Source organism: Phalangium opilio, unplaced genomic scaffold, assembly GCF_054372755.1.
Source record: "Phalangium opilio isolate 3A_F unplaced genomic scaffold, DU_Popi_V2 ptg001170l_1, whole genome shotgun sequence".
In the NCBI taxonomy this organism is placed as follows: Eukaryota; Metazoa; Arthropoda; class Arachnida; order Opiliones; family Phalangiidae; genus Phalangium; species Phalangium opilio.
Genome location: NW_028324255.1, coordinates 8,132,574 through 8,158,648, shown reverse-complemented (window position 1 = coordinate 8,158,648; position 26,075 = coordinate 8,132,574). Strand labels below are relative to the sequence as shown.

The window sequence follows — 26,075 nt, the reverse complement described above, 5'->3', positions numbered from 1 at the left end:
GAAAAATTTTAATATCTGTTACTTCAGCGAATCGATTTTGACCACTTATCTTTTACTTTTTCTAGTCTTTGTTTACAAAGACATTTTTTATTAATTGTTCTTGGCTTTTCTACCAATCAGTAACCGAAAAATTGTTTTCTTAGCTTCTAATTTTTGGCGGATATCTTCGTCTTTAGAATATTTCTCTGATTTACGTTGAAGATATACATTTTTGGTTTCAATTCTTTCTGAACTTTAAAGTGTTACAATGGTAACTTGTAAGGAAGCTATGTCTGGCGTGAAATTTAAGAATGGATCGTGGAATGGAGTCATCGGAATGCTAGAAAGAATGGTGAGAACTGAAAACTGTGTATCATGTTTTCCACCAACTGTAAATTATAGTCCTGAAACTTGATCGATATTGAAGTAACCCATAATAAAGAATTTATCATGGATGAGGTTTCCGATGAGTAACTGAATATAAAAAACTACTTACTTATAACAGGGATCCATGCAATTTTAGAAGCAGGAATGGAGAACGGTTAGCCATTGATTCAGTCCGACTAAAAGCCCAGTATAGTTCCCATCTCTACGACACTTAAAAAAATTTTAAATTATCTTATTGGCTCACTTAAACTACGTTATGATGACGTTGCTAACGGGGACGGCGAAAAATACGTAGTTCCTTTTTACCTCTGTCGCTATGACCCGCCTCTTCTTTCATAACCCCCCCTCCCGTCACGTTGAACTTTGACGCGCGCCCAGATTACCCTATTCTCCATTCGTACTTCTAAATTTACATGGGATCCCTGCTAATAAAGTTTATATTTAATAATATATTGAAAATATTTTATTCTGTAAAGAGAGAGATCAGATCAGCAACTATTAAACTTTACATAGAATCATTTATCTTTTAGTTGGCCGTTGTCTTACTTTGGATATTTCATGATTATTAATTTAGACTATATTTAACAGGAAGTTGACTCCTCATTGAATCCAATGACGTTGAGTTTGTACCGATTCGACAATTTTCCTACTTCAATTCCATTTGTAAGATCCACAACTCATATCTTATTCGGAACTGAAAGTGACAACCAAATCAATTTTTACTCCATTATTGATATAAAGGTAATTCGAAGCTGCACGGGCGATTTTGAAATTCGGAAATAAAACAGTAGGATTCTTGATTATTTTAGATTGTTTTGGCGATGATAGGAAGTATGGTAGTAATTTTTTTAGCGGGACGTTTATGCAAAAGGTTTGGTAATTCACATAGTGGCCTTCCTTGGATATTTCTCACACAGTGTTTACTTGGAACAGGTAAATATTTTGCTGGTTCAGAACAGTGTATCCATTTTAATTTTGAGTATTTTCATATTTATAAACGAGGCTGCAAATTTATTTATTTGTTCAGGCCTCGGGGAGTAATAGAAAAGGGGACAAATTGAGGGGTGAACTATTATTCTACTCCACGAGTCTAAATTCTCACTGGGTGCAAGCAGAGAGAATTTATAATAGGGAGTGGAAACTGAGGAATATTATGTAGCTCAAAAATCACGTGATCAACAAAACTGGCCAGGTCTATTTTTTGTGGCCCTTCCCTCTAGGGTGGGTCTAGGGGAGATGGACACTACCTTTTTAGGGAAAGGGAAACGTCTGACTTAAAATAACTCCAAATGGCGACAGTCGCACTCGAAATCGCGAACCCCTATTGGGTAATTGTACAACCAACAGTGATTGAAAGCAAACTTTAAAATTAAAGGAGAGTCATGTGACCGGAAATTTCCCTGGCCAGTTTTAGCGTCGCAGCTTATTTGTTTGTCTGTTTGAGCTACATTGTAGTTAGCACTGTCAAGGGCAAGAGCTTTCACTCCCTATTATAAATTCTCTCTGTCGCAAGCGATAACCGTCGTCTAAAGGGTTGGTATCAACCTCGTGCCGTCTATGAGAGCGCGATATCTAAATAGGTGATTAGTCATAGGTGTCATTAGACCTTGAACGAAAATCGGCGGATGTCTTGTGAATTCCCCTCGTGCTAATAAAAAACTAGGTGGTGCCTACAGTGAATAATCCGGCACTGCACCTATGACTAATCATATATTTAGATATCGTGTTCTCATAGACGGCACGAGGTTGACACCAACCCTTTAGACGGTAGTTATCACTTGTGATAAGTCGTTTAAAGAGTTAGAGAATTGCCCCCACTGAGAACGTAAATTAATAGCCCAGGACTTTTAGGGTTTGACCTAGAACATTTGAACATAAAGATGAAAATTGGTACATGTGTTGTTTTTGACCCAACAAAAAATATACTAAAAGTCCCCTGCTGTAGAGCGCGAGCTTTCGCCGCCATCTTGGAAAATGGCCGCCGGGAATTACAGCTACAATGTATTCCACGTTCTTCTTAAAAAATTATGAAAATTGGTACACATAATGATTGGACCCACATGAACATCATGGAAAAATTTTACAGCTCTGTGTTCAATAGTTTGGTCGCCATATTAGAAAATGGCCGCCGTGAATGCTAGGTACAGTATATTTCACCATGTTGTTGGAAAATTATGAAAATTGATAGGTATTATAATGAGAGCTGTGTGAACCTCATACTAAAATATTGAAGCCATTTGTCAGATAGTTTGGCCGCCATGTTGGAAAATGGCCGCCATCAATGTCATTTAGATACTGTATATGGTTCAAAAATTATAAAAATTGGTAATAATTATGATGAAGACCGTTTAAACATCATACTTGAATATTGAAGACGTGCTACTGTTAGTTTGGGCGCCATCTTCGAAAATGACTTCTGGAAATGCTAAATATATTTCAAATATGTAAATCTTTTTGAAATTCCTATTTTGAATAGATGATTTTTATTAACGTAATAAACAACAAAAAATAGATATCTCGAAGTTGAAATTATCGACGCCATCTTTAAAAATGGCCACACGAAAATTATTGCCCTAAATTCTGAAAGAAAGAAAAGTTATTCAAAGCTGTTATTCTCAACATGTTGACTAGAGAATATTCTTTAATATAGGGTTTATATATTCTAGTGTTGTTTAAGATTAGATTTTAGACAAATCTCTAACATTTCATTCATATACATCGTCATACTGAAGATTTTTCATAATAATTGCATGTCAGAACCCTTGATTAGGCGCTACACTTAGCTGGGGGCCTTATCAGCGCCCCTCCCCATCATATTCCAAATTGAACCTGCGGAACCGCCGTCATGGCACACGGGAGCAGCCAGTGGGACCGACAAACGCCACTTGAGCAGGTTACAGAAGCTAGACACCGTCAACGTCGAGCCCAGTCGTAAGGTGGTCGGTGACAGGGAAGGATTATGGCAGCAGAAGACTCGTGGAGACGGGGGAGTTCTCTCCAAGCACAACAGTGCCATACGGCCCAAACAAATAGTGTATACGCGACCCCTAGAGGGTTGCCAATAGCGGGGACGAGCCAAGACAACACCTGGGCGTGGGCGAAGCGGCCGGGAAAAACCTTCACGGATTGGGATAAGGAACGCTCTGAACCAAGGGCGAACCCAAGGAACTCCCGAACCGTCACACCGAACTCAGGCCCCCTCCGCAACGACAAGTCCTTTGAGTTAAAAAGGTTAAAAGAACACTTCTTTCATTTACGTGCTGTAACTGGGTTTGGTTATGATAAGGCGTGGTTTAAAGTAATGACAGATAATCAACATTTTACTAATTTGTTGGGCTTTTTTAATGACCATATTGCATCTAAGGAAGCCATTGCTGCCGAAGAGAGATTTCTTTTCGCTTTTCTTAGGGTGATAATTGACGCGTCCAAGCTTCAACTATGTAGATATTAGACGTATAATGGAACCCTTGCCACACATACTGTCAAGTCCTCATTTGATCTCGCTAAGTTTCATCCAACAACAGACGCCGCAAAACTGCATTTTTTCCGAGCGTATCTTCAAGTCCAACAATAGCTGGGAAACGATTTAATCCCGAACAGTGAGGATAGGTTCGCGATCGCGAAAGTCGAAGACCCATTCACACCATTCTCCTTCCGGCATCAGATGAACTTATAACACTCATTATTTGTACCTGCAGTCTGCAGAACATCTTGTATAAAGAACTGTGAATGTAGACAATCTGGATTAGCTTGCTGGGCATTGTGTGGTCATTGTCAAGGTATTAGCCGTAATAAAAAATCTTCAGGATGACGAGAAATAAGAACGAAATTTTAAAAATGTGTCTTAAATCTAATCCTTAACGACACTAGAATGTATATACCCCATATAAAACAGTTTTTCCTAACCAAAATCCGAGTAATATGGCTTTCCTTTTCTTTTTTCCAGATTTTAGGATAGTAATATTTCAGCGAGTATTTTTGAAGATGGGTCGAAAACTTAGACTTGAAAATAGTTATTTTTATAGCATTTTATACGTTCATGAAAATCATCTACACAATAAAAAATATCGAAAAAATTTATATATCGGTAATATATTTGGCATTTCAAGCAGTCATTTTCGAAGATGGCGCCTAAACTATCAGTAGCACGTCTTCAATATTCAAGTATGATGTTTAGATGGTCTTCAAAATAATTATTACCAATTTTCATTATTTTTGAACCATATACTGTATCTAAATGGCATTGATGGCGGCCATTTTCCAACATGGCGGCCAAACTATCTGACTAATGGCTTCAATATTTTTGTATGAGGTTCACACAGCTCTGATTATCATACCTATCAATTTTCATAATTTTCCAACAACATGGTGAAATATACTGTACCTAGCATTCACGGCGACCATTTTCCAATATGGCGGCCAAACTATTGAACACAGGGCTGTAAAATTCTGTCATGATGTTCAAGTTGTTCCAATCATAATGTGTACCAATTTTCATAATTTTTGAAGAAGAACGTGGAATACATTGTAGCTGGCATTTCCGGCGGCCATTTTCCAAGATGGCGGCGAAAGCTCGCGCTCTACAGCAGGGGACTTTTAGTATATTTTTTGTTGGGTCAAAAACAACGCATGTACGAATTTTCATCTTTATGTTCAAATGTTCTAGGTCAAGCCCTTTTTTGGCCTATCTGTCCTGGCCTATAAGTTACTTATTGTTTTGTGGCGTGGGTTACTGTTTATTAAACAGGGTATTCTGGAAAAGTCAATCAGAAATTAAGGGTGATGTTCTTTGGGCCATTATGAGTCGAAAATGCTCCATGACATTTTGCCGTCCGAGCCACTGTTTTCGAGTTATGATTTGAATGTTTTAGGGATAACCCCTTAATTTTAGAAATCTGGGAGCACGGGAGTGCTCCCCGCCAAGTCGAGCACTGACATACTTTTCTCGAAGCAGCTCACTGCACTTTTAAGACCACTGTAACTTCATGATGGGTATAGGTAAAAGTCTGAAATATTGCTTGCCGCGAGGACTGTCAATCCTAGCAATAGTTAGGAAGGAAGATTTTCTTCATAATCTGTTCGTGCAAAATATGGTTTGAGACGTTCAATTGATACTAGATCCGTTTTAGTACCATTAGAATCAATGATTTCAAAATCGTTCGGAGCGATTTGACGTAATTTTCGGTAGGGACCGGCATATTGATGTAATAGTTTTTCAGACCTTCCTGGAATTCGACGGGGGGTGCGTAAGAACACGAGATCCCCTTCTTTGAACGTGGCTTCTCGTCTATTTCTGTCGAACCGTTCTTTATTTTTTGTTTGCGAGATAGCGTGGAGCTCCGCTGCCATAGTTCGAGCTCTCTGGGCGTAGAGAATATTTTCAAAGCCGAACTGACTTTGCACTGCACTGGATGGTAGCTGGAGGGCAACATCAAGAAGGAGATCGGCCTCATAACCGTGCAGTTAGTAAAACGGTGTATAGCCGGTTATGTCATGGATGGAAGTATTATACGCGAAACTAGGTGAGGAAGGAATCGGTCCCAATCCTTGTGATCTTCCGAAACGTATTGGGAAATCATATCAGAAAGTGTTTTGTTGAATCGTTTCACTAAACCATTCGTTCTAGAGTGATACGCGGTCGTCCGACGATGCTTCACTCTAAACAAGCGGGTTATTTCAGCCACAGTTTTATTAATAAATTCGGTCCCACGATCACTTATCATTTCTTTTGGCGCGCCATATTGGAGGATGACGTTTGTTGTTAAGAACTTGGTCACTTCCTCCGCCGTGCCTTTGGGAATGGCAGCTGCCACGACCATTCTGGTGCAATAGTCTGTGCAGACGACGATATGAATGTTGCCTTCGTTCGATGCGGGAAAGGGTCCGAGTTTGTCAATCCCCACACGTTGGAACGGCTTCGTTGTTGGTGGTATTGGTTGGAGGAGTCCGGCGGGTTTAAATGGGTAGGTTTTATGTTGTTGGCAGCCAAGACAAGATGAGACATAATTCGAAACTTGGGAGAGCATCTTCGGCCACCAAAAACGGGAGCGGATACGTTCCCAAGTCCTCCGAAAGCCCAGATGACCGGATTGGACGTCATCATGAATGCCATGAAGGATTCTGGATCGCATTTCCTTTGGTGCGACCACTACGGCTATAAATTGGGTTTGATTTCGTACCCTTCGATGGAGAATGCCGTCCTTTATCTCGAAACAGTCCGATTCACGTCGCAGTTTCCGTGCGGATTGACCGTGTGACGTCTTAAGGAGCTGGATGATGTTAAGCATGAATGGATCCTTTAGTTGGAGGGCCTGAATATCGAAGGTCCGGAAGTCGCATGGTGGTGTGTGAGCGGGTAAAAGAAGCAAGGATTCTGCGGTGGCTGGCTGGTCTAGCGGAGAGCGTGATAGAGCGTCGGCATCGAGGTGGGTACGGCCATCCTTGTATTTGATAATCGGATTATACTCCTGCAGCTCGAGGGACCACCGGGCGAGACTCCGTTAGGGTTTTTAACGGTGGTTAGCCAACATAAGCCATGGTGGTCGGTAACAATGGTGAACTGCCGGCCAAATATGTAGGGTCGGAACTGCTTGACACCGAAGACAATGGCTAAGCATTCCCTTTCCGTTGGGCTATAGTTCCTTTCAGCCGCGTTGAGCAAGGCGCTTGCGTAGGCAATGACGTGTTCTTTGCCATCTATCCTTTGCTTCAAAATAGCCCCAACACCGAAAGCACTAGCATCGGTGTGCACTTCGAAAGGTTTATTCCATTGAGGGTGTTGGACAATGGGCGAAGATGTCAGGCAACCTCTCAAGTATTGAAAGGCCTTTTCGGCGTCATCAGTCAAAACGAACGGGGCATCTTTCTTTGTGAGCTCGAACAGTGGTTTGGCTACTTGCGAAAATCCTTTAACAAATCTCCGGTAGTAGCCAGCTAGGCCAGTGAACTGGCGAACTTGGCGGGGTGTTTTGGGAGTCGGAAATTTGGCTACGGCATCGAGGAGTTTAGGATCTGGGGAGATGCCCTTTCCGTCAATAATGTGGCCCAGATACCGGATCTTCCTTTTTGCGAAGGAGCACTTGCTAGGTTTAATTTTGAGATTGGCATTGGCAAGGCTAGTTAACGCTTGATCGAGATGTTGTAGATGAGTCGAAAAATCGGTAGAGAATATAATTATGTCGTCCAAGTAAGCTATCGCGACGGTCCACATAAGTCCACCAAGCGTTTTGTACATAAGACGCTGGAATGAACTTGGCGCGTTGCAAAGCCCCATTCCGAGCACATTGAATTCAAACTGGCCGTCCGGTGTCACGAAAGCCGTTTTTTCTTTGTCGGCCTCCGATAGTTCAACTTGAAAGTAGCCGGAGGCTAAATCAAGGGTGGTGAAGAGTCGTGACCCCGCGAGGCGATCGAGAGTATCGTCGATGCGGGGTAGTGGATGCACGTCTTTTTTAGTGACTTTATTAAGTTTACGCCAGTCGACGCAAAAACGCCAGGAGCCGTCACGTTTTTTGACCAGGACGACAGGCGCACCCCATGGACTGCATGATGGTCGAATGATATTAGCCTTGAGTAGCTTTTCCACCTCTGTCTGTAGAATTTCTCGTTCTTTAAACGATTTACGATATGGTTGTGAGCGGACGGGTGCGGCATCGCCCGTATGTATTTGATGGGTAACCAGAGACGTGCGCCCAAGGTCGTTTTCGTGTTGAGAGAATACCTTCGCGTGTTTCTGAAGAAGGCATTTTAATTGTTCCAGTTCAGTTGACGAGAGATGGTCCCCAAAGTCAAGGTTTTCTGGTATCGAACCTTCTGGACTATGGTTTGCTTCGGTAGTTAAAAACTGGATTTCCAGCATTTCATGGGCCGTAGCGACACGGGCGTTCCGAGGGAGAACGATAGGCCGGTTATATGGGTTCGCATACCCTAATGACCGCATGTCCGTTCTGAAATCGGGTGAGAGTTTTACAAATCAGAAGCCCGAACCGTTCAAAAGTATTGTCAGCGGGTTCAATCAGGAAAGTGTCCGACAGTTTTGGTATTGTAACCTCTAGTGGGACCTCGCAAAATGGTGGTATGGTAGTATCAAACGTTCAGCGCACGTTGTAGTAATGATCGAAGATTGTATCTGGTAAGGGGAAGGTTTCACTTCCCACAGAGACGGTGCAACTTCGAAAGTTAAGGTCCACCCCGTGGCGATAGCAAAATTCTAAGCCTAGTAATAAATCATGACTGAAGTTGTCCACCACTAGTGCTTGAATGGTAAAACTGGCGCTGCCCATCGCGACTGTGAGAGTAGTGATTCCGGCGGGCGTAATAAGGGTGCCATCTGCTACCCTGAGCCGAAGTGAACATTCGGGCTTAATTTCGAGTCGAATTGCGGTACAAAGTTGAGGATTTATAATATTTTTGCTGCTGCCAGAGTCGAGGATGACATTTAATTGATGATTATGTATAGATGCGGGGATGGTTATGAGTTTATCGGGAGAACTGAGGAGGTAGGGTTCGACGTGATAAGACGGCTGGGGACCTCCGGTTACCGCCGCTCTGGTCCGTTTCCCTGGCGAGCGTTACGAGCGTTTGGATGGGGAGAATAGTTACGGCCACGGAAAGGCGATTGGCTTCGTTCCCGATAAGGCGAGGGATCCCGACCCGTTCGGTGAGAGGATAGGTCTTGGTGGTCCCGGTAGGGAGAAAAATCGCGACGATCGCGAGACTGTGAGCGATGTTGAAGTTGGCCGGAATTCGAGCGTTCGTAGATGGTCATAGCGTCCACAGTGATGGCAACGGAATGAGGTGTTCGTATCGCGTCGTTGGAGCAAGAATTTGATGTCCTCTATTTCCTTTTTTAACTCCCGGACTTCTCTTTGTAACGTGCGTACGTCATCTTGGGGGGACGTATGGTATAGAAGTGGAACGGTGGTCGTAGGGGTCTCGGCAGCGGGGGTGGAGTTTTTGGTGAGGGTGGTCAGGACAACAATTAGTTTACTTTCGTTAGACCCGTGCAGACTCGAGGCCGGGGACATTGTCATTATTAGTTGGAGATTTTCCAGGAACTCCGGGGCTGTAGTTGGGTTCATAAGGACCATTCTATCTCTATAGTGAGGTTGTAAACCTTTAATTAAGTAGTTGACTTTTTCGGCATTAGTCATAGAGGCGTTTGCGAGTGAGCAAAGGGAAAGCGTGTCTCTATAATTCTGGATTGGACCTTCGTTGAGTTTTTGCGCGTGGTTGAGAAGGTCGTTAATTATAGCTCGTTTGGAACGGCTAAATTCTGCTATCAGGTCAAGTTTCCATTGCGCCTACGTACGGATGGCTGGGTCGGTGATGAGTTGAGTTGTGTACCATTTCAAAGCTTTGCCCTGTAATACTTTGGAAAGGTGACCCACTCGTGATGTATCTGCTTGGTTTTGGGTACTATGCTCAAAAAGTTCGATCCAGCCGGTAACCTCCTGTATGTCAGGATCAAAAGCAGGGAGGTTTTGTCCAATGTTCAAAGCACCAATAGCGGCAGCGACCGCGGCGGCGATATCGGCGGCTGTAGCCATGGGGTATAGCGGGCAGTCAGATGACTGGACGGTAGTTCTTTTAGCCCTGATCGGGAGTTCCGTAGGGAAGAATTCAGGTTCTAGGCCTTGCGTTCGTCGGGAATACCGAGTAATTTCAAGCGTTCGTTGTGGTGAGAGATCGTTCTCAGGGTTAAGATTGAAGAGGGAGCTAGCGCAGTCCGAGTAATCTTCGGTATCGGAGGAGTAGTGCATGTGCCGATTGAGGGATGGAAACGTGCCCCGCGCCTCCACCAGTTGTTACACCAGTAGAGAGACAGTATTTAATATTTAATCAAATGAATTTCTTTATTATGTTAGATTTTACAGTAATTGTAACGCGAAGGGTCGGACGTAAACGGGGACGCGACTTGTATTTTTCCCGAAGGAAGCGGCTTTCGCGACGGGCTCGGTTTTCACAACCTTAGTCCCGTCTCTACGGCCTTGGTAACGAGGGCTAGCTTTCTCAGCCGGCGACCTTTGTGAAAACTTTAATTATGTATTTGATTAATTGTGATCAATTTAATTTGATCTATTTAGAACTTCGAGTTGCAATTTTATTGTATGGAATTGTAATTGCGGTATATTCAATTTGTGCTTATTTTGTTATTTGTTCATTAAATATAATTGGATATTTTCGTAATATTTTAAGTATCAAAGTTCATGTTTAAAAAAACCAGGTGTTGTTGTAAATTTGGTTGGTCGAGTAGAGGTAGTACACGTGGAATTGGAGAGTGAAAAGATGCCTAGATAAGAACGCGGTATTTTTCCATAAAAGCTAGAGAGATGCGCGCCTAACAGGGGGAACCCCCTGGGTTTTGTTAACCCTTTCTTCAAAAAGGACCCCCCAAAAACTAAGAAAAAAAGAGGAATATCAGAATCGAACTTGTAGCGAAGGAGGCGAGATCAGCGCGGTACCGATCTCGGCTAACCAAATATAGTTCGCGCGCAAAACATGGACTTTAGTATATTTTTCATGAATTTAACTTTATTGTATTAAACATTTATTAAGCGTTAGCAATTATATTGGCAAACGAAGTACAACGAGAGGGTCTTGTTTTAATATAACTACCGAAGTATAACGAGAGGGTCTACAAAAAGAAGTGAGATCCTATATAAAACATTAACATGTACAAAAATGGGCCAAGCCTCGCCTCGCCTCGCCTCGTGCCCTTTCCGCCGTAAAACGTTCTGAGATCCCATGTAGAGCCAAGTCTACCATATTGTTCTTATTCAATCGCCAATTGAACAATTATGTTATAATTTAAGTTCTTTTACCAATTAATAACCAATATTCTTGACTCTATCATTATTATACGTCTTTGTTCGTATCAAAAATATCGGGACTTGGCAATCGCATGTAATTACCTTATAAACGTGTACATAGGGTTATGCATAACTCGCCTTATAAACTTGTTAATAGGGTTATGCACAGGGTTGTTGATTTTTTTTGATTCTTTCAAAAAAATTCAAAAAAATGGACTTTTTTTAATTGATTTATTTGATTTTTTTGATTTTTATTGAACTACTAGATAGTAAATTACCAAACTGAAAACTTTTGAGTCAAAATTAACCAAAAGCAAAATAATCATGACATTTAAGCAGCTATTGGATATTGTTACTATTCAAATGCTTGTATAAAAAGACTAGCTTGACCGCTATTTTATTTCCTAGCCTTTTCAGCAAGACAAACTGGAGTTCTGGGAAAAACTTGAACTGAAATATACCAAAACCATGATTGTTTTTAATTTTAAGTCTTTTCTAGTTAAGTTTCTTCTCGAGTTTCTTAAACTACTTCTTGGAATCTTATAAAACATTTTTTAAAAATAAAAATATATTCTTGATTTTAATCAAATGATTTTTTTAAAAAAAATCGCTTGATTTAAATCATGGTTTAAATCGGTGATTTAAATCAAACTGATTTAAATCAAACAACCCTGGTTATGCATAACTCGCCTTCTAAACTTGTAAATATCCACTCGACCATAAACTATTTAGTGAACATCCCTTCGATTATTTTATAATCGGTGACGATTTAGTGAATATCCCCTCGTTTCCCTTTTAATATTACTTACCCGCGATTGCCAAGTCACGATATTTTTGATACGAACAAAGATGTATAATAATGAGAGAGTCAAAGAATATTGGTTATTCATTAGGAAAAGGTCTTAATTTATAACATAATTGTTCAATTGGCGATTGAATAAGAGCAAAAAGACAGACTTGGCTCTACATGGGATCTCAGAACGTTTTACGGCGGAAAAGGCGCAAGTCGAGGCGAGGCTAGGCCCATTTTTGTACATGCTAATGTTTTTCATAGGATCATTGTCTTTCAATTTCTTAATTAAATTTAAGGGGTCATCCGTAAATTACTCCAATCGGACGGAAAAATGTCATAGAACATTTTCAACTCGAAATTCCCCAATAAACACGCTCCTTCACTATTGATGGACTTTTTAAAAACACTCTGTATATTGAGTAGCAATTTCGAGCCCTCTCTCTAAAGGCTCATTTAAATGCACGCTTGTAGCTCGCAAAAACCGGATTTTGCTTGAAATATTTTTAATCTTTTCTGCACAAGCTCAAGCTCGGACATTTACATGACTGCTTGTAGCTTCGCTTGTTCCTTGGTTTGGTTTTTATCAAGCTCAATCCGCAACCAAAACGAATTTGGTTTTTTTCTAGCAAGAGCCAAAAGAAAAGCTACCGCCAAAAATGAAATATCCGTTTTTAATCATTTTGACTAAATTTTAACTGGATATTAGTTATATATCTGGCCTCTTTGAAATGGCAAATTTACCGAATTGACGTTATGAATATCAAACACATATTTGAATAATTAGTTCAAACACGCATTTATAAAATTGGGCTTAAGGAAAGTTTGAAACATTGGTCTTAACGAAAATCTGAACAATTTCAAGTTATATCTTAAAATACATTTTTAAAAGCATGTAAATCAAAATGCTTGAAGCTTGCGCTTGAGCCTGTAAAAACGTAAATAAAAAATCTCGAGCTCTGTCACTAGCGAAAAGTTCACACACAAGCAGGTTTTTAGAAACCATGAAAATCAGCCTTGAGACAAAAGGTACAATTTTCAAAAAAGTCTGGTAGTAATAGATAGATTTCGCAAAGTCCCGCTGGTCACATGCAAGACAAACTGGAGTTCTGGGAAAAACTTGAACTGAAATATACCAAAACCATGATTGTTTTTAATTTTAAGTCTTTTCTAGTTAAGTTTCTTCTCGAGTTTCTTAAACTACTTCTTGGAATCTTATAAAACATTTTTTAAAAATAAAAATATATTCTTGATTTTAATCAAATGATTTTTTTAAAAAAAATCGCTTGATTTAAATCATGGTTTAAATCGGTGATTTAAATCAAACTGATTTAAATCAAACAACCCTGGTTATGCATAACTCGCCTTCTAAACTTGTAAATATCCACTCGACCATAAACTATTTAGTGAACATCCCTTCGATTATTTTATAATCGGTGACGATTTAGTGAATATCCCCTCGTTTCCCTTTTAATATTACTTACCCGCGATTGCCAAGTCACGATATTTTTGATACGAACAAAGATGTATAATAATGAGAGAGTCAAAGAATATTGGTTATTCATTAGGAAAAGGTCTTAATTTATAACATAATTGTTCAATTGGCGATTGAATAAGAGCAAAAAGACAGACTTGGCTCTACATGGGATCTCAGAACGTTTTACGGCGGAAAAGGCGCAAGTCGAGGCGAGGCTAGGCCCATTTTTGTACATGCTAATGTTTTTCATAGGATCATTGTCTTTCAATTTCTTAATTAAATTTAAGGGGTCATCCGTAAATTACTCCAATCGGACGGAAAAATGTCATAGAACATTTTCAACTCGAAATTCCCCAATAAACACGCTCCTTCACTATTGATGGACTTTTTAAAAACACTCTGTATATTGAGTTGCAATTTCGAGCCCTCTCTCTAAAGGCTCATTTAAATGCACGCTTGTAGCTCGCAAAAACCGGATTTTGCTTGAAATATTTTTAATCTTTTCTGCACAAGCTCAAGCTCGGACATTTACATGACTGCTTGTAGCTTCGCTTGTTCCTTGGTTTGGTTTTTATCAAGCTCAATCCGCAACCAAAACGAATTTGGTTTTTTTCTAGCAAGAGCCAAAAGAAAAGCTACCGCCAAAAATGAAATATCCGTTTTTAATCATTTTGACTAAATTTTAACTGGATATTAGTTATATATCTGGCCTCTTTGAAATGGCAAATTTACCGAATTGACGTTATGAATATCAAACACATATTTGAATAATTAGTTCAAACACGCATTTATAAAATTGGGCTTAAGGAAAGTTTGAAACATTGGTCTTAACGAAAATCTGAACAATTTCAAGTTATATCTTAAAATACATTTTTAAAAGCATGTAAATCAAAATGCTTGAAGCTTGCGCTTGAGCCTGTAAAAACGTAAATAAAAAATCTCGAGCTCTGTCACTAGCGAAAAGTTCACACACAAGCAGGTTTTTAGAAACCATGAAAATCAGCCTTGAGACAAAAGGTACAATTTTCAAAAAAGTCTGGTAGTAATAGATAGATTTCGCAAAGTCCCGCTGGTCACATGCAAGACAAACTGGAGTTCTGGGAAAAACTTGAACTGAAATATACCAAAACCATGATTGTTTTTAATTTTAAGTCTTTTCTAGTTAAGTTTCTTCTCGAGTTTCTTAAACTACTTCTTGGAATCTTATAAAACATTTTTTAAAAATAAAAATATATTCTTGATTTTAATCAAATGATTTTTTTAAAAAAAATCGCTTGATTTAAATCATGGTTTAAATCGGTGATTTAAATCAAACTGATTTAAATCAAACAACCCTGGTTATGCATAACTCGCCTTCTAAACTTGTAAATATCCACTCGACCATAAACTATTTAGTGAACATCCCTTCGATTATTTTATAATCGGTGACGATTTAGTGAATATCCCCTCGTTTCCCTTTTAATATTACTTACCCGCGATTGCCAAGTCACGATATTTTTGATACGAACAAAGATGTATAATAATGAGAGAGTCAAAGAATATTGGTTATTCATTAGGAAAAGGTCTTAATTTATAACATAATTGTTCAATTGGCGATTGAATAAGAGCAAAAAGACAGACTTGGCTCTACATGGGATCTCAGAACGTTTTACGGCGGAAAAGGCGCAAGTCGAGGCGAGGCTAGGCCCATTTTTGTACATGCTAATGTTTTTCATAGGATCATTGTCTTTCAATTTCTTAATTAAATTTAAGGGGTCATCCGTAAATTACTCCAATCGGACGGAAAAATGTCATAGAACATTTTCAACTCGAAATTCCCCAATAAACACGCTCCTTCACTATTGATGGACTTTTTAAAAACACTCTGTATATTGAGTTGCAATTTCGAGCCCTCTCTCTAAAGGCTCATTTAAATGCACGCTTGTAGCTCGCAAAAACCGGATTTTGCTTGAAATATTTTTAATCTTTTCTGCACAAGCTCAAGCTCGGACATTTACATGACTGCTTGTAGCTTCGCTTGTTCCTTGGTTTGGTTTTTATCAAGCTCAATCCGCAACCAAAACGAATTTGGTTTTTTTCTAGCAAGAGCCAAAAGAAAAGCTACCGCCAAAAATGAAATATCCGTTTTTAATCATTTTGACTAAATTTTAACTGGATATTAGTTATATATCTGGCCTCTTTGAAATGGCAAATTTACCGAATTGACGTTATGAATATCAAACACATATTTGAATAATTAGTTCAAACACGCATTTATAAAATTGGGCTTAAGGAAAGTTTGAAACATTGGTCTTAACGAAAATCTGAACAATTTCAAGTTATATCTTAAAATACATTTTTAAAAGCATGTAAATCAAAATGCTTGAAGCTTGCGCTTGAGCCTGTAAAAACGTAAATAAAAAATCTCGAGCTCTGTCACTAGCGAAAAGTTCACACACAAGCAGGTTTTTAGAAACCATGAAAATCAGCCTTGAGACAAAAGGTACAATTTTCAAAAAAGTCTGGTAGTAATAGATAGATTTCGCAAAGTCCCGCTGGTCACATGCAAGACAAACTGGAGTTCTGGGAAAAACTTGAACTGAAATATACCAAAACCATGATTGTTTTTAATTTTAAGTCTTTTCTAGTTAAGTTTCTTCTCGAGTTTCTTAAACTACTTCTTGGAATCTTATAAAACATTTTTTAAAAATAAAAATATATTCTTGATTTTAATCAAATGATTTTTTTAAAAAAAATCGCTTGATTTAAATCGGTGATTTAAATCAAACTGATTTAAATCAAACAACCCTGGTTATGCATAACTCGCCTTCTAAACTTGTAAATATCCACTCGACCATAAACTATTTAGTGAACATCCCTTCGATTATTTTATAATCGGTGACGATTTAGTGAATATCCCCTCGTTTCCCTTTTAATATTACTTACCCGCGATTGCCAAGTCACGATATTTTTGATACGAACAAAGATGTATAATAATGAGAGAGTCAAAGAATATTGGTTATTCATTAGGAAAAGGTCTTAATTTATAACATAATTGTTCAATTGGCGATTGAATAAGAGCAAAAAGACAGACTTGGCTCTACATGGGATCTCAGAACGTTTTACGGCGGAAAAGGCGCAAGTCGAGGCGAGGCTAGGCCCATTTTTGTACATGCTAATGTTTTTCATAGGATCATTGTCTTTCAATTTCTTAATTAAATTTAAGGGGTCATCCGTAAATTACTCCAATCGGACGGAAAAATGTCATAGAACATTTTCAACTCGAAATTCCCCAATAAACACGCTCCTTCACTATTGATGGACTTTTTAAAAACACTCTGTATATTGAGTTGCAATTTCGAGCCCTCTCTCTAAAGGCTCATTTAAATGCACGCTTGTAGCTCGCAAAAACCGGATTTTGCTTGAAATATTTTTAATCTTTTCTGCACAAGCTCAAGCTCGGACATTTACATGACTGCTTGTAGCTTCGCTTGTTCCTTGGTTTGGTTTTTATCAAGCTCAATCCGCAACCAAAACGAATTTGGTTTTTTTCTAGCAAGAGCCAAAAGAAAAGCTACCGCCAAAAATGAAATATCCGTTTTTAATCATTTTGACTAAATTTTAACTGGATATTAGTTATATATCTGGCCTCTTTGAAATGGCAAATTTACCGAATTGACGTTATGAATATCAAACACATATTTGAATAATTAGTTCAAACACGCATTTATAAAATTGGGCTTAAGGAAAGTTTGAAACATTGGTCTTAACGAAAATCTGAACAATTTCAAGTTATATCTTAAAATACATTTTTAAAAGCATGTAAATCAAAATGCTTGAAGCTTGCGCTTGAGCCTGTAAAAACGTAAATAAAAAATCTCGAGCTCTGTCACTAGCGAAAAGTTCACACACAAGCAGGTTTTTAGAAACCATGAAAATCAGCCTTGAGACAAAAGGTACAATTTTCAAAAAAGTCTGGTAGTAATAGATAGATTTCGCAAAGTCCCGCTGGTCACATGCAACTGTTTCTGGAGTCTAACAAAGTCCTACTACTGTAAAAAAAAAAAAACAGATTTTGGCCGGCCGTATTTCTAGAGGGTGAATGTTATTTGTCGTCTGTTACAATTAGACAGTCCGTGCTACAAGCTAAAGGCTTACAAACGTGTTTACCTTTCATTAATTTTGTTACGAGATGAAATTTAAAATTATTATTGTGAAACAGTAAACCAACCATTTAGCTGCTAAAACCATATTCACTAACCCAACTGTAGCATTTAAACAAGCAGACAGCGTAATCCTTTGATCCTAATCTTAAACATGTCGATTTTTCACCCTGAATGATGTTTTCCCAGCAATAAACCGATGACGTTGAAGCAAACGTTGCACAAACACTAAAACAAACTGGAGCGTGCTGACATAGTTTGCGAAACCACCTATTGTCAATGGACTCTTTTAAACCTTTTATACTCACGAGAGGGCAGTTCGTAGAGCGAGAACTCTGATGACGTTTGACACGTAAAACCAACTTTTAAAACATTCCCTTTCTCCCTTTGTGAGAGTTAAGTTTGACAGTTGTTAGTTTAAAGAGTGCTGGCAATTCCTAGTCCTCCCTGGCCGAATTAATCGCTTACAAAAGTGCACTGCGGTTTAATCGATTGATTTTTTATCAAGTGGTAACCTAGCTTTAAAAGACAGTAAATGAAACATTTTCGCAAATTCTCTTTAAGAGATAACTTAAGATGATCTCAGTGGCGGCTCAAGTCAAGTGGAGGCCCCAAGCGGTAACCATTTTGGGGCCCCCAAACTCAAGATATTAAAATTAAATAGTAGTTCTAAGATGGAATTTATATAAAAAGGCCTAAAATAGCGTCCGGTGCGCGCGTGATAGTCGACAATCCTCCTTTAATGGGTGGAGGGGGTGGAAAAGGAGCCGGGACTTAATATTTTATCTTATACCGTCTTTTTTGGGTCACCTGAGATCGCTCCAAATTTACGTGTTACGTCATCGCTCTAGCTCGGAGGACCGAATGTAGTTGCTCCGAATGAAAGACAAAAGTTTTTTCAGAGCGGTTTTTGCCCCAAGCGGCCGCTTAGTCCGCTTACCGTTAAACCCGCCACTGGATGATCTATCTATGTTTGATTCGATCCAATTCCTTGAGTAGAAAATGAACACTTGATTTCATAATTTGTTAAATACCTCTGTCAATCGTGATCACCATCAATCAAACTACCCGTGAAACTGCTTCCACTGGCAGCTTTATGCATTAAATAAGGTTTCAGATGTAAATTCAGACGATACTGAAAACTTATTGGTATAATTTATTGCCCCTAAGACTAAATATTCTAAAATACGCTTTAAATAATGTTATTTGAAGGTTTCATATAAAACTTCATTTCTTGAAATTTTTGAAAACAATATAGTATATTTTACTTGTAAGAGTTGTTTCTGATTTCTAGACTGAAAGAATTTGTTGGTCTTAAAATATATATTATACACGTTTCCTTTATTTCAAATCCAAATTTATGAGAAAAAACACTTGCGATAAAATTTTAAAGGTCAATTTTTAAGTGCATTACATTCACTGGGGAATATGTTTTTTCTGAGCCTCCGAGATGATCTAGGCCCGTCTGTGTCGATTTTATGTGGGGAAATATTTTGACCCAATAAGTGTACTAGATGGCGTTTTTATTACAGTTGCGAAGGGGGTCTTCCATAAATTGTCGTTGATATTTTAGAGTACAATTATAAAAAAATTAACGTAATTTTTTAGGGGCTATTTACTTTTTATTGGATATTTTGGTTAGATTGTGTGGACAGCAAAATTAATTATGAGATTTTAACATTCTTGTCTTTTTTTAGTAAAACAAAACTTCTTGAAGTTGCTAATTCACAGTTTTATTATACCATAAGAGGATTTTTTTTACTCCTTCGTAACCTTTAATTTTTTTAACCTTTGCTATTTTATCCTTTACTTCTATGGCATGACTGTTTAATAACGGTCTTCGGAAATTTTCTAAAACATTTTCTTACTATCCTCGACCTCGGCGTCACCGCTCTACGTCTATGCCTTGCCATAATATTGTAGCAGTCAACGGGTTCTAGAGGCAGGACTTATTTTTATTTTACGATTCTAAAAGCGCCCCCCAGGCGAGAAAACACGTCGAACTAAATTAGTTAAAAAATATTCTCTCTTCGCGATAGGCACGGGCCTTGATCATTTCGGAGGCTCTGGTTTTTTCATATGTTTGAAGAAGAGTTTTGTAAAATGACTTTACTTTTCAATAAGTTCCATATTGCGAAAATACCACGAAGGTTAAAGGGAGAATTCTTTTCCTACAAGTTTTGTGGTGCCTAACATCGTTCGTTATGCTAGTTAATCTTTCATCATACATCACCTCCGAATTCTCGACGGAAACTAATTTACCTTCCTTCGATTCAATCAATGACATCTACCGATTTCCTTTTGCCAAACCAATATTGGTGAAAGGAACAAGCAGCACGTCATTTTTCAAGGTGAGACTCTGTCAATTTTTACCTCTCCGATTGAGGATGACGCCACGGAGAGGTATTACACTGGTCGTGTCGGGGTGTGTGTGGGTCAAAGATAAGTTCCAGAGTTGGGCACTCCTCCTTAGATAGATTTTTTCCTATCAAACTATCATAGATGGCGAAACTATCAATTCTTCTGCCTATATTTTAGACTGACACTCCTGCATAGATAGATATTTTTCCTCTCAAACTATCATATTTGGCGAAACTAAAAATTCTTCTAGCTATATTTTAGACTGGCATTAAGTTGTTAGATAGATTTTTTCCCTCTCAAATCAAATTGAAATCTTTAGAAAAGACTGAATTAATCGATTATTTAAATTCCGGACTTTAAATTTGATTGTTTTCCATCAAACTGATTGAGTCTCTACCTAATTTTACTCTGTTTAATCGATTCCTGATATTGTAGAATTTCTAATATTTTTCAATATTCATATAATTTGCATAATCTCACTTCTCAAATTTTACTTTTAACTGTCTTTTAATCTAAACCATCTACTATAAACGGTTAACTAATAATAATTAAAGGCAAAAATTGCAATAAAAAACTGTGGGTAATAAAAATCAGAAAATCTACACTTTAATTTATCTACTTCTACGTTTCGATGATTTAGTGGAATCGTCCTTCCTCCTCGAGTAGTCGTTCACAGCAGTGACAGCACGAGCTTCTATATACAAGAAGCTCCGTGTTCACACTTTGAACTGTTGAACCATATCGTTTATTTTATTTTTATTTATTTATTTTTTGAGAGGGTTATACCGACCACCAAGTACAGAATCTTCTTATATCGCTCTCGCCACTGAATATAGGGGGCGCTTCAGCTTTCCAATATGGCGGACCAAACGAGGGTTAAGAATTTGATGTCGGGTAACCAGCTACTTGATAAGGACAAAAAAGGCGAAAATTCAGATTTTAACGCTGATAAATTTAAAATCACGTTGACGCAAGTATTTAGTCATGTGAATTACAGTGAAGGTGACAGGAAAAGATGCTTGATTGAAGGAGAGGAAGTATTTATATGCAAGCATATATTTTCCTGCGGAATCCAACAGAGGGACGACCATAGCGTAACTATAGTGGCGCTTTGCTTAAAAACAACAAATATTCATGGAGATGAACCCCATCAAATCACCTGCAAAATTGAAGACAATGATCGGTTTACAGTCCAATGTACCTGCCCAGCTGGTGTAAGCGGAAAATGCAAACACTCTGTGGCGTTATTAATGCATTTGAACAAGGAAGGTGTGTCAACGCTAGAAGAGGCAAGTTCTACAGATTTAAAGCAACAGTGGGGGAAACTGAAATCAAATGCGACGCAAATGTACGAGCCTATTCCTTTTAAAAGGTTTTGTCATTATAAAAATATTGAGCCTGCTCACGAGAAGCCCAGCGTAGAAGATAAGGAACGCATTAGAAATATTCTAGTCGCAAGTGCGCCTTCATCTGCTCTGGCGTTGCATCTAAAAGGTAGACCTCGAGCTGCTAAACCTTTAAGCCCAAAACCCATTCCTGTAGCTTCAAATGCTTGTTCCCAAGCTCAAACTATGCCTTCTGTGATTCTGGTTCAGAATGAGGAAATTATGCTTTCCCATGCCCTTGAACTGAATGATGAGCTTAACAGCATAAGCGACATTACCACGACAGAGATTGATGTCTTTAATCTACAATGGTATCGCGCAAACGTTTGCGTCACAAAAGATGAGGCCGTAGCATTATGTCATGAAACATTGAAGCAAGGAAAAGATACTGAAAATAAGAAATGGGCTTGGGAACGGCGGAAGAGACAAACAGGGTCAACTTGCTATGCATTGTTTACATATCCTGAGAAGGGTGACTGGGAGTCAAAAACAAAAAAACATTTTAATTCTTTCCTATTTAAAGGTAATAAAAACACTAAATATGGAAATGAAATGGAAGAATTTGGGGTAAAACGATATAGCGAAGTATATAGCTACAAAATCATTTTGTTTAGTATCGTCGTAAATCCCCTAACCCCATGGTTAGCCTACAGCCCCGATGGTGTAATATTTGAAGACGGAAAACCAGCCATTCTTTTAGAAGTCAAATGTCCAGTACAAGGAGCGAACCAGTCAATTAGGGAATTATTTGAATCAAGAAAAATCTCATTTTTAGTCAAGGACGGAGAAAATATTATTTTAAAAAGGAAGCACAAATATTACGGGCAAGTTCAGTTAGGGATGGCTGTTCTTAATTTGAAATTCTGCCATTTTGTTGTATATGGAAAGAAACATAATGATTTTATCCTGACAGTTGTCGAAAAAGATTTGGATTTCATTCCACTCTTGCTGAAAAAACTGAAACTAGTCTATTTTAAATATTTATTGCCAAAACTCGCTAGTCCAAATGCTAGTTAGATTAGTAGAATAAAATTTAGACGATACCTTTAGTCTATTTAAGAGATCAAACATAATTATTTATTTAGAATCTTATTTCACTTAATATTGGATTTGAGAGGTTTACAATGCCAGCTGCTATAGTAGTCATAGCATTAAAGTAAGGAGTCATTTCCCATTCAAGTCTATCATTGAAAATATCAAATAGTTTGAATCGTTGAATAGCTCTTTCAACATGGACCCTTGCTTTAGCAATCTCAAAATTCCTAGCTGAATCTTGGGGAGAAAATTGTTTGTCTTTCTTTTTTCTGAGAAACGGTGGTCTGACAAGTTCAATGCCCTTAACTAAACATAAATCTTCTATGTAAAATCCTTTATCAACCATGGTTGCATCTACATAGGGTGTTAACCTGTTAAGGACTTTTGTTTCCGTTGTTATAAATTTGTCCGAAGCTCTTCCACCAAAAGCCTCACTAAGGAGTGTTATTAATCCGGCTGGAGAAACGCAGACTAGAAACTTTAGGGTATGGGTACCTTTGTAATGTGAATATGTTAGTATTCTGCATCTGAGACATTTGGGCTTTTCCACTGGAATTTCGGTACAATCGAGTACTACCACTACGTTCCGAAACTTGTCAAAACACTTTGGCATGTTTGACACTATCTCTTCTTTTTTTGGCCAAATAATGGCGCAATCTAACACATCTGCTAGGATAAACACAGTTTGGCGAAAGTATCTTCTACAAGTAGTTTCTGAAATCCTAAATAATGTTGAAATCACTCCGTAAGATAAATTTAGTTTCATTTTCATCAACACCAAGAGCACTAGTCCTGCGACCGGAATTTGGGGTTTAAATTTTACCAATATAGAAACAGAATCAACAATACCGTTAAAGGTATTAAAACTATTTACACCCGATATACGTCCTAATTCTTTATCAGTTTTAACCAAGTTCATAATGCTGAATGTTTCCATTGTGAAAGTGTTTACTTGGACGAAAGCGTCAACCATTTCTGGTCTTATCTTCGGAGAATTTGGTTCTTCTTTGGGTACCTCTTCTTCTCGGGTTATTAAATTTGAGACTTCTAAACCATTTAAGTCTTCTGGTTCGTTTGAAAGATGCGGGAAATGCAATTTATGGCTTCTAGCTTCAATGCGTCTTTTTCTATCGAGAGATCTCTTTTTCCTTTCCTCCGTCATGACAGTTGCGTGCGAAGTTGTAGGAATACATTGTGATGGGCATGTACCTAACTTAAGTTTTCTCGATTTGGCTGGGAGATCTATGTTATAATAAGCAGTTAATTAATTGAACTGTCAAAAGTTCAAAACCAATTAAATCAGTTATGAGAAGGCCAAGGCTTACCATGGAAAAAGTAGTCGCTCCTCTGAAAGTGAAGGCTACAGACTACCATGGTATTGCTTATTTCTTTACCAATTTAAGGACGTTTTGCCATCTCTTTCTTAATTTAACATCTTTCGGAAACGTATGAAAACTTAATCCTGGAATATGCGCTTTTTTTTCGAATTACATTGGGGAACACTGCAAAATCTTTTGGAAGACATCGCGACTACCGATAAACTTTAGCTGGGGGGCCCGCTGGTAGAGAACATTTTACCTCGTTTGGGTAGTTCTGAAAGCTACCGCTAGGTGGCGGGTCAATCTTTGGCGAGAGCGAATACCGACCACCAAGTACAGAATCTTCTTATAGAATAAAACCAGGGATAAGGGAGTCAGATGGATTGGAAATGATGATGGGCGACCTGCGGCACCATATCTCTCCCAGTGTACCTCGCGCACGCCCCTACCTTTCCGTAGGCGATTGCTAAGTGCTGCCGCGTAGCGCCATTTTATTTGAATGAGAACTAGCTTCTATTTTTGAGATAGAGGGAGCGTCCTTCACAATTTCGTCCGGCACGACCCTACCTAACCGCTCGGGATGATGGGAGGACTATGGTGCCGTAGGTGGGGGTACAAAGGCAACGCTTAAGGTATGGGGGTTTCCACTCCATTACTCTCTCCTTCAAGATAAAACTACACTTGCTAACCGTCAAATATGTTAAAAACTTCGATATCATTCAAGAAACGACTCATCTTTCTAGAAATTTTCATAACTATCAAAATTGCCTATCAAAGATTAGTTCATAATTTTTTTAAAATGAAATCAGAAAACAGATGTCGCCAAATAAATTCACTCAAAAAATCAATATATTTCTCAAGGAATAATGCCTATCATTTTTTATGATTTCTAAAAGATGGGGCTAGTAGCTAAATCACGTTGAAAATCGATATTTTTCTTTAGAAGATTTCAATGAATCAGTGAATCATATCAACTTTGAGTGCACTTTCTAAGCTATCAAACTCAATCGATCACTATAATTCAAATTTTTCTTGAAAATAACTATCAAAATTGATACAGGTTTAGTTTTCTATCGTATCAAGTGGTAAAACTATCAAATGATATGATAGTGCCCAACTATGAAGATAACCCAGGGTATAAATAATCTTCTCTTATGGAGTTGAAACTCGGAGGTCCCTAAAAAACAGAAATGTATAATATAAGGCCGATTTTGATATTAATCAATATTTGCAGAAGGTTGATAATCCAGCTTTCCGAGAACTTATGAGACGCGCCGATATGAACCCCAAATTTTCGTATCAGACAATGGATTTTATAAAAAGAAATTCGGAAATCCATCGTGGCATTGAAAAAAGGGAGCTCTTTTTGGGAACCAGCTTCGTTCGACTCTGGCCTATTGTGAGAGAAAGATTTACACGAACGGGGAATTGCAAGATGAAAACTTCTAGACCATTAAGAATCTCTAACAGAGTAATTCTATTTCGTCGGAATTGTTCGAGAGCCATCGTCACAGCTGTGAACAAAAGGTTATATGAAAAAGCTCTTTTGAAATATGTGTACATCTAAAAACGCACTCCTAATACTAAGTTTACTGTATTAGCAAAAGTATATATGTATATAAAAACAAAAAACATACTTCGTTGAAACTTACTCGCACCGTGTAATATGAGAAGCCCTCACTTATCATATAATAGTGTCGACCCCCTCTGCATTTGATTACCTTCCCGAGAGTGGCACAGGGGAACAAGCCGTGAATAGGCTCATGAAGTAGCAGATGCTGGCTCTAGTACCAAAAATTAACGTACAAATTGGATGTACTACTTTTTTATAAACCAATGTCGTCAAGCAGCTCTACCCCGATTCGTTAGTTTCTGTAGGCGGTTGAGCTGAGGGTAGTTTGCTAATAAGTTTACATGTCGTCTACAGCCAAAGGCAAGGAATTGTTAATGAAGTATTCTTTTTTTGTTTATATATATACTTTTGGTATTAGCGACTGCCACCCAACACAAGGGAATTTTTAATTGATTATCGCTTTTGAAAAGGGTTTCCTATAATTGTTATCCAATTTCTTTAAATACCTTATTTGTATTCCGTAAGCATGCGTGAAGTTTTAAAACTAGAAAGTTCCATACATAGCAACACTGTACATCTTATATTAACAGATTACGTCAACTGATTGAATGTCATTGTTTCGAGGATTTCCATCCAACTTCGAGACCAGAACTTCATCCTTGTCAACTCCCCGAAATTCCAGAAGCATTTTCGGTCATAGACATTTACATGTTGCTGGTTTTCTTTCGTGTTTGCATCTTTGGTTTCACACTTTCTCTATTCGCGATATTTTTCGAGTTGATGTATTATCGTGCAATTTATCATTAAACGTTTCCA

At 38.3% G+C, this 26,075-nt stretch overlaps 3 protein-coding genes and 1 long non-coding RNA gene across 5 annotated transcripts; 2 read left to right on the top strand and 2 right to left on the bottom strand.

Annotated features, from left to right (window-relative positions):
- On the top strand, positions 1 to 26,075 carry LOC149584686 (glutamate receptor U1-like). 2 transcript variants are annotated; one of them, XM_089863586.1, is made up of 7 exons: positions 1 to 119; positions 241 to 331; positions 955 to 1,107; positions 1,176 to 1,299; positions 19,711 to 19,937; positions 24,921 to 25,213; positions 25,850 to 26,075. In XM_089863586.1, exons 2-7 carry the CDS (start codon positions 248 to 250, stop codon positions 26,064 to 26,066), a joined length of 1,098 nt encoding a protein of 365 aa, XP_089719712.1. In that variant the 5' UTR covers positions 1 to 119; positions 241 to 247; the 3' UTR covers positions 26,067 to 26,075. The 2 variants fall into 2 exon arrangements, with proteins under 2 accessions (XP_089719712.1, XP_089719711.1); XM_089863585.1 differs by lacking the exon at positions 1 to 119 and having other exon boundaries at positions 201 to 331.
- On the bottom strand, positions 105 to 1,084 carry LOC149584689 (uncharacterized). Its single transcript, XR_016380308.1, has 3 exons — positions 913 to 1,084; positions 476 to 834; positions 105 to 319 (listed from the first exon to the last, which is right to left on the bottom strand). It is a non-coding gene; the product is annotated as an uncharacterized LOC149584689 (long non-coding RNA).
- On the top strand, positions 20,748 to 22,349 carry LOC149584688 (uncharacterized). The gene has a single exon (XM_089863583.1). The coding sequence runs from the start codon at positions 20,805 to 20,807 to the stop codon at positions 22,347 to 22,349; it is 1,545 nt and encodes a 514-aa protein (XP_089719709.1). The 5' UTR covers positions 20,748 to 20,804.
- On the bottom strand, positions 22,387 to 24,358 carry LOC149584687 (uncharacterized). The gene is made up of 2 exons (XM_089863584.1): positions 23,693 to 24,358; positions 22,387 to 23,609 (listed from the first exon to the last, which is right to left on the bottom strand). Exons 1-2 carry the CDS (start codon positions 23,739 to 23,741, stop codon positions 22,414 to 22,416), a joined length of 1,245 nt encoding a protein of 414 aa, XP_089719710.1. The 5' UTR covers positions 23,742 to 24,358; the 3' UTR covers positions 22,387 to 22,413.